We start from the raw sequence: 15776 nt of genomic DNA, 5'->3' as shown, positions 1-15776 counted from the left end.
TACCTTCGTCCAGCAGCCTCTCGAGGTGGTTGAAGATCCCGCAGAAGTTGGGGAGGCTGCTCATCAGCTTCTTGTCGTTCATCAGCTGCATCAGGTAATCGGGGCTCGGCTTCGGCTTCTCCTTGGCTTCCATTTCCCCAACCATATTCCAATCGCGCAGAGCCCGCGAGCGTCCGCCGCGCAGCCCAACCACGGCACGGGGCGCCCGGCCGGATCCGGGCGGGGAGGGGGGGCTCCCCGAGGAGGAAGAAGATTCAATCAGCAACAAACCAACCCGTCGCCACCGCCGGGTCCCGGGTGCAGAAAAGAGGAAACTCGGTCTCCCCCCGTTCCCCGGCTCCGTGCGCCCCCGGCCGGCCGGCGCAGTCCTCCAGGTTCCCCCTCCTCCCGCGCGCACACCCGGAGCCCAGCTCCTCTCCGCGGCACTGCCCCCGTCTGCTCTCCGCGGCGGGGGAGGGGGCGGGCAGGCGCTGCTGCTGCTTCTTCCCGAGGAGCCGCTGCCGCCGCTTGTTTGCTCCCGGCCGCTGCTGGTGTCTCCGCCGCCGCGCTGCGCCCGCTGTCCTCACCGCCTCTCTCCCGCTGCCTGTGGCTGGTGAGTCTCAGCCCCGCCGCCGCCGCCTCCTCCTCCTCACTTCTCCTCAGTTCGCTCCGGAGTTCGTCTTAGTCCAGGCTGCGCTGTTAGCAGCAGTGGCGGCGGCAGCGGAGGGGGCAGGACACGCGGGGGGAGGGGAAGGGACACGCCGGGGGGAGGGAGCAGGGGCGGGGCGGCCGTTAGGCAGGGAGCAGCGGCGGCGCCACTTGGCGGAGCTAACCCGCGCCTCACTCGCACTCTCGGGACTTGGGGGGGCGGAGGGCGCAGCTCCCCAGGGGCGCTCTGACGGGAATAAGGAGAGGCGGAGCCAGCCGGCCACTCCGCGGCTCTTCCCCCCTCTCTCTCTCACACACACACACACACGAAGAGCTACGTGCGGCGCACGCGGAGAGGCTCGCGCTGTTCCCCCTGCGCGCGGCCCCGGCTCGCCTCTTAAAGGCACGCATGAAAAACTCTTCAAAACAACAAACTCCTGTTACTTCATTCCGCGAGGAGGCGGGGCTGAGTCACGTGCTGCGGGGGGAAAGCCCCGCCGATGCGCAGGCGCGACCGTGATCCAAGGGTGTTGTCGCCTTGGCGCCGCCTCCTGCTGAGGAATGGGGAGGGGATGCGTGGCGCGTCATGGGGGTGGGGGAGGGATACTCAGTGCGCGAGGAGTAACGGCCAACGTTTAAAACGGCCGCAGTGGGGGAGATGGAAACGCCGCCAGCCGAGGCGGTGCGGGGCCAATGGGAGGCTCCACCGCCTCCGGCAGCTACGGACGGGAAGCGGGAAACGCCCCCCCAGGAGCGGCCCTTCAGGCGACCCCGCTCCCTTGCACACACAGACCCCGGGCGGCGCGGAGCCGGCGGCCTTGTTTTCCCCTGGCGCTCAGCCGCGTGACGGGCGCTATGTGAGAGCGGCTGAGGGGAGCGCCAGGCTCGGGGCCAGGCCGGCGGGGGGGCTCGTTTACTGCCCCGACCTGGACACGCAGCCCGGCTGCCTGGGCCCCAGCTCGGCACGCACACACCCCGCGGCGCAGCCCACGCGGCTCTTCGGGCGTGTCAGCCCTGGTGGTTTCTGGGCTGCGCAGGGCTGCTGGGTGCATCGCAGTGTCCTGCCCGCCGCCCCAAAGGCCCCGACCAGGGCGTTTCTCATTGAAGCGAGAGCCGTGAATCGGAGGACGAGCGGGGCGGGAGGGGGCAGCTATAAAGCAATACCCAACCCTGAAGGGCCATAGGGTCTAGTACCAAGCACTAGAAGCTGAGGGCGCTCAGTATTTCATTTGATGGTGGTAACGTTAAGTGAAAAGATCAATAAACAAAGGGCGTCCTTTGTGATTTGCTCAACAGAAGTAAAATGACTTAGGGCATGTCTGCACTACGAACTTAAATAGCCCTATATTAAGTTGACTTACAGCCATTGCAGTAATTACTGCAGTTGATACCCACGCTGCTCAACTTTTGTTGATGGTGCGCATCCTCACCAGGAGCACTTCCACTGGCTTAAGAGGGCCAGTGTGGGGCACTGAGAGTCCAGGCTCTCTCAGCTCTGTGCCACTCCCTACCAGGAACTTGGCTGCCCCCAATCCCTCTGGGCACCCAGCAGGGAGCTCTGTGGCCAACACCTGGGCAGCTGTTGGGGTCCCTGTAGGGAATGGTGAGCCTTGGTGCAGGTGGGCAGGCAGTAGCCTGCCAGGGAGGTGGGACAGCCAAGCTTTTGGTAGAGCCCCCAGGAGCCGCAGGGTGACAGCCCAAGCTGGGTGGCTTTCTTGTCAGTTTCATGGTTCTGGGCATGTAGCTGTGAAATTGACAAGAATGACAGTCAACAGCCAATGTAAATATCCCACAGTCTCAACCCTGACATTGTGTTGCCCTAACTACACCGATGTAAGCCCTGTGCCTCTCATGGAGGTAGAGTTATTAGGCCTTCCCTCAACCTAACTGTACTGTAGACCAGGCCTCAAAAAAAATGGTTGAAAATAGCAATAATTAAAATCAGGTGTCAAGAGTAATTTTTTCCATGGCAGAGTAAATGAAAACATTGTTTATGTTTTCAAATAAATAGGTGAGCATTATTTGTGGGTATTTCCCCTGTTACTCTATGAGCAACAGTATCACATACCCAAAACTTCCTCACTCACTTTCCTGGTTCTTCTTTGATTTTGTTAGTCATCAAACTTTTAATGAAATTTTAACATATTTAACATATTACAGTTTATAGTCTGCGTGATGCTTTTTTTTTAATAAAATGAACCAAGTAAAGGAATTTGTTCATTTGCCACTTTAGAAGTGATGTTATAGTTCATGTGATTGAAGTCAGTTGATCTTCAGCCACATGCCTCAGATAAGACTGACCTGTGTTGGAAAGTGTTTTGATATCTATAAGTGAAGAACAAAGAGCTAGGTATTACTGTTGATTTTTCAAGTATTATAGTAGTTCAAATTCTGTATATACAAATCAGTGCTCTTTTGAAAATAAAATATTTTAAATTTGTTATGCTAAAAAAAATGCAACCAAAACTAAACTAAGCAAAATCACATTTTGAGTCAGTCTTCTTGGGCTAACTAGTGCTTGATTACTTATTGGTTATTGTTTAGTATTGACAGAATGTTTAGGGAAAAGCAGAGTTGTCAGTTTAGCAAAACTAATTAAAATGACTGTATTTTTAAGTGTTTTCTATATCTTCCTATTGTAAATACATATATTTTGGAGTTAGAGAGTACCTCATCTCATTTCTGTATGAGGGTTTGGTTTGCACACCAGTACTTTGAGCAAAGCTGAGATCAGGTAAGTCCAAATTGTGGATTTTTACTTCCTCTATATTTGGAAAATAATAAACACATACAGTATTAGTTTTGTTCCCAAAGAGGGAGTAGCAGTATTATGAATTAGTTTCTTAAATTAGATTCTTACTCTTCCAATACCTTTGTAGCAACATTTAAAGCATGGTGTTGAAGATGTAAAAACACTGCCTCAGTTGAACAGCAAGGTTACAGGCTTAATTTTTTTCTTCTGGCTCTTGATTTTTTTGGCTGTTTCTCAAATGTACATGAGTTGTTGACATCTTGACCAAGTACATTTTAGGGATATGTAACAGAACAGGGTTTGTCACATACAAACAAGTGAGCATTGAGGCAACATTTGTGTCCTTTCTGGGTGCCACGGTTTAGTTTTTTAATCTGGTGTGTGTACATTGTGTTCCTATATTTAAGTCATTCTTAGGGGTATGTTCTCAAATTGAAAAAAAAATGCAATTATTAAGGACATCAGTGAGCAAAAACACCCCCCCCCCTTTTTTTACTTTAATAATTTAGTGAATTTAAAGCTTGTATCAAATTTACAATTCTGGAGAGCTAATAGGGGAAGCATGGAAGAAGTAATGTGAGCAACTCCATACTGCCTCTGTGTCATAACTATGATCTGAAGGATCAGATGTAGAGAGATGGTAGATCAATCTCCATGAGCCAGTTGTTGGCATTTCTACTGTGACCATCAATGTAGCTAGGCGCAAATTACTCCAAAGATGCCCTTTATTTTTAATGTCTATTACACAGAGCATATCTGTACAAAAGCTGTGTTGTGACAATAACTCATAATAACTATCAGTCAGCAGCCTTAGATAATCAAATGAAGATAACAGTTCTATCTCAGAATCATACTCAGAATCATACCCTCATCCTTCCCCAAAAACCCTATCGGATATATGGGTTTTGCAACATGCCTGAACAGTCATCAAATTTGGGCTGCTTCAGCTTGGGGGAGTGGATGAGAGTAGGTTTCAAAGTCCTAGGGCCCTCATCCAGAACAGCCTGCCCAAACCATTTTCTTGATTGTGGCAAGGGATATGATCTAACTCAATGGTTCTCAACCAGGGGTCCGGGGCCCACTGGGGGGCTATGAGCAAGTTTCAGGGGGGTCTGTCAAAATGAACCAGAGAGCAGGGCCGGCGTTCGACTTACTGGCCCCAGGGCAGAAAGATGAAGCCCAAGCCCTGCTGCCCGGGGCTGAAGACCAATCCTAAGCCCGGCTGCCCAGTGTTGAAGCCCAAGCCTGAGCAACTTAGCTTTGCGGGACTGCCTGTGGTGTCGGACCATAGGGCATTGCCCTATTTGCTACCCCGTGATGCTGGCCCTGGCTTTTAATCTACTGGATATGCAGGAAAACAGTTGTGGCAAAGGTGGGCCAAGGAGTTTTTAACAGCATGTGGGGGGCATGCCTCAAAGAAAAACATAGAGAACCCCTGATCTAACTTGAGCATCTCTGACTACATCTTTGGCAGTCTGTCACAAGGATAATCTCTCAGGTAGGTCTCAGGCCATTTAGGGCTTTGTAGGCCATAACCAGCACCTTAACCTCTACATGGACATCAGTAGGTATCCAGTCCCCATCCTGAAGAATTGATGTCTTGTGCGACAAGCAAGCTGCCACATTTTGCATAAGCTTGTCTACAAACGGTTTTAAAGGTATAGCCCCCATAGAGCATATTGCAGTAGTCTAAGTTTGAGGTAACAGACATAAATAACACTGGCAATGTCTGTATCTGAAAGAAAAGGCTTGGCACAGATCATAAAAGCCCAACTTGGTTACTGCTGTAATGGGATCATTGACAGCAGCTGCAAGGGGCGGTGTTTAATATCACTCCCAAGCTGCAAACTCTGATAACCAATGCTAGATCACTCTTTCAGTCAGAGGGGTTGATATTACCTCCACTGTCTTTTCCAGCTGCTTCCAAGAGCCTGTCATCACCACCCTTCTGTTGTCTGAGTTCTGCTTCAGCCAGCTCTCTCTCATTCATGTCCCAGTGTCAGCTAGACATGTGGCTGAGGTACTGAGCCACATCACTGTCAGAGTTGGATGAGAGAGATATCTAACTGGGTGGCATAAACAAAGATACTAAATACTGCGTCTTTCAACCTTAACTTTTTCTGTTTAAGAATAGATTGAGATTACCCAGCCTGATTAAACATATTCATTCTGCTGCTTGACTCACATTCTACTGGCAGCAGAGTCTAAAGAGTAAACATTAACTTTGGTACAATATTTTAAAATTTCTCTTTGATTAGAAGATTGAAATATATAGGTATGTATATATGTTGACTTGCAGTGAGGGGCTGTGAAGTGCTGCCTGTATTTCATGCTGTATAATACACAACAGTTCTTGCCTCCAAAAAGTTTGTATTCTAAAAAGACAAATAATACCACATCAGGAGACCAACAATAAGGTTCTGCATTTTTTAAAGCTTTTTGGTAATGAGCTGGTGTCATTTTTGTTAATGTGGTTTGGTAATAAACTATCCTGTCAGTCTGAAAGAGTGACACAGAATATGGTTAAGTTTTTCAGCCATCTGAAGGTCTTGTTCCTTTTCAAAGAATAGTTCTCTATAAATTCCCAAGTTCAGTAAATACAGAATGTTTTATTGCATACTTTACAAAAGATTGAGGAGGAAAGAGTAACCGTTCACTCACTTGCTTGGCATCCCTTACCCCTCATAATCCCAGATGTCCCCTCTGCTGTAGGAGGCAAGGAAAGGCAGAAACAATAAAGGTCAGAAGAGTCTCAAAAATTGTGGAAGGCAGAACACCACTCAACAGCATTTTGCCAAAGCTAAGGGGAAGCCAGGCACCACTGTGGCCATTGGTTCCCCACACAGAGGTTCTTATGCTTGGGAGTTTGCCTACATACCTTCATGTTCTAATGTGTTCAGAGGCCTATGTCCTGCCTTAATAGGGGTTCACATCTTTCCTTTAAAGCTGAGCAGCTGGAACAGTGTCTAATCTCTCAGAAATCTCAGGAAAGTGGAAAAGTTCACTGTTTTTCTATGAGAGAGGAAGATGGGGTCTTGGTTGTTCTGGAAGTATCTGACATTCTTTTCTTTGTCTTCCTCACCCTTCTACCCACAGATTTTCCATTGAACTTGGGAATTATCTACTGGGGTATATCAGCCACATAGTTTGTAGCTCTCATATCCCCTAGGGTCCTTTTCCCAGTTTCCACAGCACTTCAAAGGCCATGAAACATTTTTTACTAAAGTACTTTAAGATGTTAAATGAAAGGCATTATACAAGTGCAAAAATTACTTAGACTTATACATACCTCAGGATCTTTTCTGACGGTTCAAGAAGCATTCCTAAATACGTGCCACTTGTATTGGTACTTCTGCACTCAGATTCAGCCTGAGATACTTGTTTGGCTATCACTGGACATCTAAGGAGGGATCACTGCAGTCAGTAAACAGGATCTTGGGCTCAACGCCAAAAAGTGGCAGCTGCCGTGGCTCAGAAGAAAGCCAGATCACTTGGATTACAAAACAATCCAATTACTTGATACAAAATCATGTGACCCTATTTAGCTAATGGTTTGCTACTCATCAGTTTAAAATAAAGTGGTTTAGTGGAGGGGAAGTGTACAAGACACGTTCCTATCTAAGACAATTGGATTGTGATTGGAAACTGGTAGTATATACACATATTGGGAGCTATAACACTACAGACCTGTATATGCACCAAGGAGTTCTGAGGAGATGGTACTCACAAGCATTAACTTGGTGTAGTTTGGAGTAGCATTCAGACCTTTTGATATCTTTGAATTTTCCTCTGTTTTATGAGATGGCCTGGGATGCATCTCCATGCTCTGTGTGTCCCTAAGTCTCTGACTGCCAGACTCTGGGACTGGACGACAGGATGGATCACTCAATAATTGTCTTGTTCTGTTCTTTCCCTCTGAAGCATATGGCATTAGCCACTGCTAGAAGACAGGATAGGGGGCTAGATGGCCATTCTTATGTTCTTATATCTGTAATTTTTTAAAAGAAAAAATTAAAACAATACCTGCTATACGTCTGACTCCATAGTTTGTAAGATTCTGACAAGAGGTAGCAGAAACACTTGACTTTTAAAATTTTGCTTTCAGTAGTTATGAACAGTGAGTTGGTTGCCAGAATTGTCTTTTTACCAAAAAAAGGGATATCTACTGAATTTAAAGGACCTGCTCATTTGAATAAAGTTTTGCAGCATCAGACTAAGTGCCTTTATACCTTTTGTGCTATAAGAAAAAAATCAAACATAAACTTAATTAATGTGCATGGTGTAGTCCCATTGATTAAAATGCTATCATGTTGTCTTGTTTTTCACAAGCATAATAGTTGTTTTAGAGCTGTGAATTTGCCTTAAGTATATGTAATGGGGAAAATGGACTGTAAATTAGAAGTCCATCAAGAAGTTCTTTTGTCTAAGCATAAGAGCAAAGCCAAATGTGTAATCATCAGGACTTCAAGCTGGAAGTATGCCCCAGATACTAGATATATTGCTGTTTAGTGTAGCAATCACTATAGGTCAAGCTAGACTGTCATTTCCAATGTCACTTCCATTCTGACCCTCCTTGTTCCTCCAGTTCTCATAATGTTTTCTCAACAAATTCCTTTCAGATTGGAATTTTCCATGGTTCCTCTAAACCCAGAGGTTAGAGGCGTTTTTTTGAAAGCTTGAACCAAACCAGTGGCGCTGTGTTTGAGTTGTGAGGGTGGGAAGAGGAGAGAGAAGCAAACACTTCCCATATGTTCAAGAGACTTTTTTGCTTGTACAACTCAAAACTACCTGAATCTAAAGCTTCAGACTTGTTTCATATATGTGAAAAGTTCTTATGTATGTGTATGATAATTTAAGTGTGTTTAAAAGTTCACTGAAAAGACAAAATTTGTTAAGGCCACTTAATCTCATTGGCAAAGGTGGCAAGCTAAGCAGCTTTATATCTAGAATTTACAAGATCACTCCTGAATTAAGGATAACTGTTAGAACTCTAGCACTGGAAGTTTCTCAGGGAGAGAGCTACTAGTATGGTATTTATTAAGAATATGATATTTGGATCCACCAGAGTTTCGTGGGCTGTCTTCTATAGACTTTTGTATGTGAAGTTTGCTAGCATGAAAAGCTATGTACTGCTAATACTGACATTTTTTGAAAAACAATGAGCATATTAGGTTTTATTCTAAGCCCTGGTCTACAATACAGGGTTAGGTCGAATTTAAGCCGCGTTAGGTCGATTTTATAATGAATGCGTCTACACAGGCAACCCCATTCCGTCGACCTAAAGGGCTCTTAACATCGACTCCCTTCCGGCGAGGGGAGTAGTGCTAAAATCGACCTTGCTGGGGTGAATTTGGGGTGGTGCGGATGCAAATCGACATTATTGGCCTCCAGGAGCTATCCCAGAGTGCTCCAATGTGACTGCTCTGGACAGCACTTTCAAACTCCAATGCACTAGCCAGGTACACAGGAAAAGCCCCGGGAACTTTTGAATTTCATTTCCTGTTTGGTCAGCGTGGCGAGCTTAGCAGCACAGGTAATCATGCAGTCCCCCGAGAATCACAAATGAGCTCCAGCATGGAGCGAACGGGAGACACTGGATCTGATTGCTGTATGGGGAGAAGAATCTGTTCAGGCAGAACTCTGATCAAAAAGAAGAAATGCTAATATATATGCCAAAATCGCACAGGGCATGATAGACAGAGGCTACAACAGGGAGACACAGCAGTGCCGCTTGAAAGTCAAGGAGCTCAGGCAAGCCTACCAAAAGACAAAGGAGGCAAACGGTCAGTCTGGATCAGAGCCCCATACATGCTGCTTCTATGATCAGCGACATGGCATTCTAAGGGGGGAGCCTACCACTACCCCACCACTGTCCATGGACACCTGCAAGGGGGGAGTCTCACGCAACACAGAGGAGGATTTTGTGGATGAGGAGGAGGAAGAGGAGAATGAGCAGGCAAGTGGTGAATCTATTCTCCCCGGCAGCCAGGACCTTTTCCATTACCCTGGAGCCAATACCCTCCCAAGGCAGAATCCCCAACCCTGAAGGCAGAGAAGGCACCTCTGGTGAGTGCACATTTGTAACTACAGTACAGGGTTTAAAAGCAATAGTGTTTAATGTTTGATTTGCCCTGAAGATTTGGGATGCATTCACGGCCAGTACAGCTACTGGAAAAGTCTGTTAACGTGTCTGGGGATGGAGCAGGAATCCTCCAGGGACATCTCCATGAAGCTCTCCTGGAGGTACTCTGAAAGCCTTTGCAGGAAGGTTCTGGGGAGGGCTGCCTTATTTCATCCTCCGTGGTAGGACACTTTACCACGCCAAGCCTAGTAGCAAGTAGTCTGGAATAATTGCAGCACAAAGCATGGCAGCGAATGGCCCTGAGTTTTGGTCGCATTCAAGCAACATTCGGTCTATATCTTTCTGTGTTAGCCTCAGGAGAGTGCTATCATTCATGGTCACCTGGCTGAAATAGGGGAATTTTTGTAAGGGAACAGTAAAAGGACCCCATTCAAGCTGGGCTGTTTGCGCTTGGCTAAAAAGGATCATCCCTGAAAATAGCCACGTGGCGGGGGGAGAGGTGAGGGGATCATCCCAAATAGCCATGCAAAGGGGTGGGGGGAGGTGTGTGCTGCACATCCACCCGAAAACCGCAGCCCCTCCTTTTAAATGGCAAACGCAACTGGCATTGGTTGCTATGGGAAAGGAGGGCACTGCAGTTTGAAAACATTCCCACATGTTATGAAGGCATTAGAAGCCAAACCCGCGTACCCTTTGGCTTACCATGCCTGCCTGGAAACTGAATTCTGTTGCCCAGCCATGTGTGATGTGTCACCATACCGGCAGGTGCTCAGTATAAAAGGCAAAATGCGACATTGTACCTAAAGCACATGTGCTGTCTGCTGTGAATTGCTTGATTCACTGTGAAAGAGTCTCCCTTGTTCTCAGAAATGTATCATCTTAAATTTTACTCTCCCTTTTTATCCCCCTGCAGGTGCAAATGTTTCTGTGCTCCCCCTATCATTTCCATTCCTGAGGATATCTCAGATTAGAAAGCGGAAAAAAACGCACTCACGATGACATGTTTTCTGAGCTGATGCAGTCCTCCCGCACTGATAGGTCACAGCTGAATGCATGGAGGCATTCAGTGGCAGAGTCCAGGAAAGCATTAAGTGAGCGCGATGAGAAGAGGCAGGATGCAATGCTGAGGCTAATGGGGGAGCAAACAGACATGCTCAGGTGTCTGGTGGAGCTGCAGGAAAGCCAATAAGAGCACAGACCGCCGCTGCATCCTCTGTACAACCGCCTGCCCTCCTTCCCAAGTTCCATATCCTTCTCACCCAAGAATGCGCGGGGGGAGGCTCCAGGCACCCAGCAACTCCACTCCAGCGGATGGCCCAAGCAACAGAAGGCTGTCATTAAAACGGTTTTGATTTGTAGCGTAACTACAATAAGCAGTGTGGCCTTGTCCCTCCTTCTCCCTCATACCACCTGGGCTACCTTATCAGTTATCTCCCTTTTTTTTTTTAAATTAATAAAGAAAGAATGCATGGTTTCAAAACAATAGTGACTTTATTTCCTTTGCCAGCTGTGATCGAAGGGGGGAGGGTGATTGGCTTACAGGGAATTATAATCAACAAAGCGGGCAGGTTTGTATCAAGGAGAAACACACACAACTGTCACACCGTAGCCTAGCCAGTCATGAAACTGGTTTTCAAAGCTTCTCTGATGTGCAGCGTGCCTAGCTGTGGTCTTTTAATCGCCTTGGTGTCTGGCTGTTCAAAATTGGCAGCCAGGCAATTTGCCTCAACCTCCCACCCCACCATAAATGTCTCCCCCTTACTCTCACAGATACTATGGAGTACAGAGCAAGCAGTAACAACGGTGGGAATATTGGTTGCACTGAGGTCTAACCTAGTCAGCAAACCGCGCCAGCGAGCTTTTAAATATCCAAAGGCACATTCTACCACCGTTCTGCACTTGCTCAGTCTATAGTTGAACTGCTCCTACTACTGTCCAGGCTGCCTGTGTATAGCTTTGTGAGCCATGGGAGCAAGGGTTAGGCTAGGTCTCCAAGGATAACTATTGGCATTTCAACATCCCCAACGGTAATTTTCTGGTCTGTGAAGTAAGTCCCTTCTTGCAGCTGCTCAGACAGCCCCGAGTTCCTAAAGATGTGAGTGTCATGCACCTTTCCCAGCCATCCCATGTTGATGTCGACGAAATGTCCCTTGTGATTCACCAGTGCTTCCAGCACCATTGAGAAGTACCCCTTGCGGTTTATGTACTGGTTGGCAAGGTGGTCCGGTGCCAAGATAGGGATATGCATTCCATCTATCACCCCACCACAGTTAGGGAAACCCATTGCAGCAAAGCCATCCACTGTGATCTGCACATTTCCCCAGAGTCATTACCCTTGATAGCAGAACGTCAGTGATTGCATTGGCTACGTGATTGCATTGGCTAAATCTTCCAGCTCCTGCCTCCACTTCCTGAATTGAGGAAGAGGCTGTTCCCTATCTTCATACGCAGCAGAATGTTGATTATTGCATTTTCACAAATATTGTAATCCAACATCCAGTTTTGCAGGTTGCATATTACTGTTGTTTTTATTATTCACAAGGTAATGTTTAGTCTGATTAGGACAACACAGCCAGAGACCCAACAAGTCATAGCAGGAACTGTGAAGAAAAAACACTCCTCAGGCAAAGAGAGGGGGAATCCATTTTAATTAAAATACCACTATAAAGAATCAACAAAAAGTCACTACTGCAAGTCAGGTGTTGACTAGCCATTCCTAGGCAGTCTTCTTTCCTTCACTAAGGCCTGGAAAGTCCCTCACATTCACCAAGCTTGCAGACTATTTCTACACTCCCAAAAGACGGGAGGTAGGGGATATATAACTAGACTCAAAGCTTTCTCTAACCGCAAGGAAACCTTATGTTTCCTACCCTCTGACAAACAGGCATTAGTTCTTAGACCCCAGATAGCCAATTTCTTCCAAGAATAACAGAGGGTCTTCATCCTAAAAAGCCAACTCCTTGCTTTTATTTCATGTTCCTCTCCTGATCATTTCTTCTAGGTGGAGCATTTCTGGAGATGTTGCACAGCTGATTTGCATTCATGGAGGGTTGTATTAATCCTTTCCTACCCTGCTCCATTGTGGATTTTATATATACCCATTGTCTCTCGGGCTATAGATAGGCTATCTGGAAACTCTACCAATAGTATTTGGGGGGAGGGATAGCTCAGTGGTTTGAGCATTGGCCTGCTAAATACAGGGTTGTGAGTTCAATCCTTGAGGGGCCACTTAGGGATCTGAGGCAAAAATTGGGGATTAGTACTGCTTGGAGCAGGGGATTGGACTAGATGACCTCCTGAGGTCCCTTCCAACCCTGAGATTCTATGATTATATTTCAGATTGGGTGGAGATCCCTGAGACAGATTGACAGCATTTAAGATGATTAGTAATGGAGTCCTTTAAAGAGGCCTATGTTAAAATAAAAAAAGGTTGAGGCCCAAATTCTCAAAGGTAATTAGGCACCTAGTTTCCCTTGAAATCAATGGGAGTTAAGTGCCTAAATAACTTTGAGGAGCTCGGCCTGAAGGATGATGTTAGTGGGGACAAGATTGGATTATGGAAATCAAGTAAATTTAAGAAAAAAATTATCTTTTCTCTGCCAGCTGGGTTGGGTGTCAGCATGAGACCAACATAGTACATTAATCAATTTTTGAACCCAACTAACTTTCAAATGTAAACTATATTGTGACCAAGGAGGGCCATTTTACTTAAGGTATTGGTTTCTGTTTTGCCTTTTTATGTTTTGGTTGGAGAACCCATTAGGTGAAAGACAGCAATTTACATTAGGTCTCACCATTTGGCTCTCCTCTGGCCTTGCTCTCATAATAACAAAAAAAGATGCTGTGACCTGGTAGTTTCTGATCAATAGCTCAGCCGTGTGTGAAGCCATTATTTTCACCATCTTACACAATTCAGAGGTCCTCAGATCATTTTAGAAAAGGACATTGTCTAAACACAGTGACTGCACCTCCCAAGTTCTTACAAAATTTGTAATTCTTCCTCACTAATTTGATTTCTCAATAGCACATAAAGGAGGGATGTAGATTTAAATACTTACACAATAAGCATCTTTCTATTTGTAAAAAGCTAAAATTTATAAAATGACATTTGTGGTGTAAGAGTGACTGCATTATAACAAGTGATTGGTATAATTCACTGAAATCTCAGGGACAAAAGCACTGTATAAATGCAATATTCATATTCATTCACAATATTTTTATTAGGGAAACTAAATATTTTTCTTATTTCTCACAGGAAGGTTATTGGGCCTCTTGTGAACACTACCACAAGATATAAATAGCATATGTTAGATGTAACAGACTTAATATTTATACATACACAGTGACACTAACTCTGATTTGGTGTTGCAGGAGAATCAGGCCCTTCATGTACAATTTTTCAGCTGTGTGTCAAATAATAGTAAAATGTAAGATTTTTCTGTATACTCTATAGAAAGGGAGATAGAACTTGATCCTAAGTCTTTTCCATCATTAACTATCATCCAAAAATTGTTTACATACATCCTGTTTGTCTATTTATGTCAATTACTAAATTCAGATCTCTGATGCACATGGAGAGGGAGCAAACAAGCAGGTAGGCCATTAGAGAAGCCAGCTACTCCCAAAATATGAGGCATTTTGCTTCTCCTCCAGAAAAATTACATGATGGAACAAAACATGCACATCCTTTTGCAACCTTTGCAAAGCTCCTCTGTTTGGTCATGCGCAGAAAACAGCCAAGCAGTGAGACTGAGATTGTATTGACAAGAACAAGATGAATGACCCCCTAGAGACCATGGGGTTTGTATGCTAGTTTCCACTAGCTTTTCATCTTTTTGTACCCCCTTTCAATTCACATGCAGATTAACTTAGACCAAGTCCTTACTAAATACTCTTTTTCACTTTAGTTTGGAAGGTAGACGGGAGGATCTAAATATTTATGAGGCTTTTTTTCTTCTGGTTTATGATGCACTCTTGTTGAATGTTGAGGAATTACGTTAATGAATGCATGCCTGCACACACAGACACAGAAACCAGGCAAAGGGGAAAAAAAAACACACAAAGCTTTGTTAGCTCTAATGTCGGCACTTACCAAACAGTTCCCATGGAAAAAAAAAAAGGCAAAGAGATTTAAAATCTGATGCCAGGAGAAAAATAAATTGTACAGCTGAACACAAAAGAGAGAACAAAGTTTCATCTTTGCTTTCCTCAGCTGCAAATGTAACTCTTGTTTCAACTCAGAAGAGATTTGAAATAAAACATGCTAATTGAAAAACGAAAGCTTTTCTAAAAAGCGTTAGCTAGTTTTGTGTGTTCAATAATGAAGTAAAGATTAAGCTTAAATATTGTACACACATAGTTTGTCTTAACACCAACAGCAAAAATATGACCCAGATTTTTTTCTTGTATGTAACACTGTACAGGTGCCTTCATTTAGCTTTATATATATGAGTAACACTGGTTTTAATTATTTATGCCAGTTAAAATTTTATTTCATTTTCCCTCCTTGTTTGATATGGTTATTTCTTTTTGGAAACTAAACCTATATTTAACCAAAAAAAAAAAAAAAAAGCCTACAATATACTTAAAATAAGACTTTGGCTAGAAGTCGTTGAACGTAAATCTCCTTTATATATGAATAATGCAAAAGTATAAATTAAGGAACCTTTATGGTTCTTTTTATAGAAGGAAGAATATATTGTATTAAAATACTAGAACTTGAAACATGGACATATTAACTGCTTTAATATCACATTGTCCAGAAGAGTCATCTTCTCAACCTTTAATCATATCTATCCTCCCCCTTCCCTTTTTTATTCTCGGGTGCACACATAGCTGTTGCAGACAAGACCCTGCTCATAAAAGTGGGACAATAATTCTACAGTATCCTTTCATAATCATGCACCAGGACATGAGATTTTAAAAATGCTTTTGTACTATCATTTAAAAACGCATTCAACCAATGCCGGAATGTTAACTCATAACTCTTAAACTGCAATAGAATTTCAGTGTCTAAGCTCTGTTATTCATATTTATAATATGTCTATCTGGATTTCATAAGAAGTTACCCTAATAAATATGCTCCTGTTTTTATTGTAGTTTGTTTTCAAGATGTCCAATTTCATACGTAATTGAATCCGATAAAGCCATCTACCTTTCATTTATTCTACAGCTATCATTTATGTCAGCTCCAAATATTGGCATTACTATTTTCAGCAACTTTGCCTATAGTACCTAAGGGTTGTGATAAGCAAAAATTCAGCTCAATAGATCCCAAGGTAGAGAAGTTTTAGATAGCCAAATCTGAATTCAGTA

At 44.5% G+C, this 15776-nt stretch overlaps 1 protein-coding gene across 13 annotated transcripts in view; it reads right to left on the bottom strand.

Annotated features, from left to right (window-relative positions):
• QKI (QKI, KH domain containing RNA binding) overlaps nucleotides 1-560 on the bottom strand; it is a 331524-nt gene extending 330964 nt beyond the window's left edge. For 10 of the 13 annotated variants that reach the window (XM_073337865.1, XM_073337864.1, XM_073337866.1 and 7 more), the window contains exon 1: nucleotides 4-231. In XM_073337865.1, the coding sequence (XP_073193966.1) occupies nucleotides 4-145 (142 nt within the window). In that variant the 5' untranslated portion in view covers nucleotides 146-231. Of the gene's footprint in view, nucleotides 1-3 lie in introns of all 13 variants that reach the window. The other 3 variants (XM_073337872.1, XM_073337874.1, XM_073337875.1) reach the window with 1 other exon arrangement.
• Between the last annotated feature and the right edge of the window lie 15216 nt (nucleotides 561-15776).

Source organism: Lepidochelys kempii, chromosome 3 (assembly GCF_965140265.1).
Source record: "Lepidochelys kempii isolate rLepKem1 chromosome 3, rLepKem1.hap2, whole genome shotgun sequence".
Lineage (NCBI taxonomy): Eukaryota > Metazoa > Chordata > Testudines > Cheloniidae > Lepidochelys > Lepidochelys kempii.
Note: the sequence above shows the minus strand (reverse complement) of the source record. Positions and strands in the feature narration are given on the sequence as shown.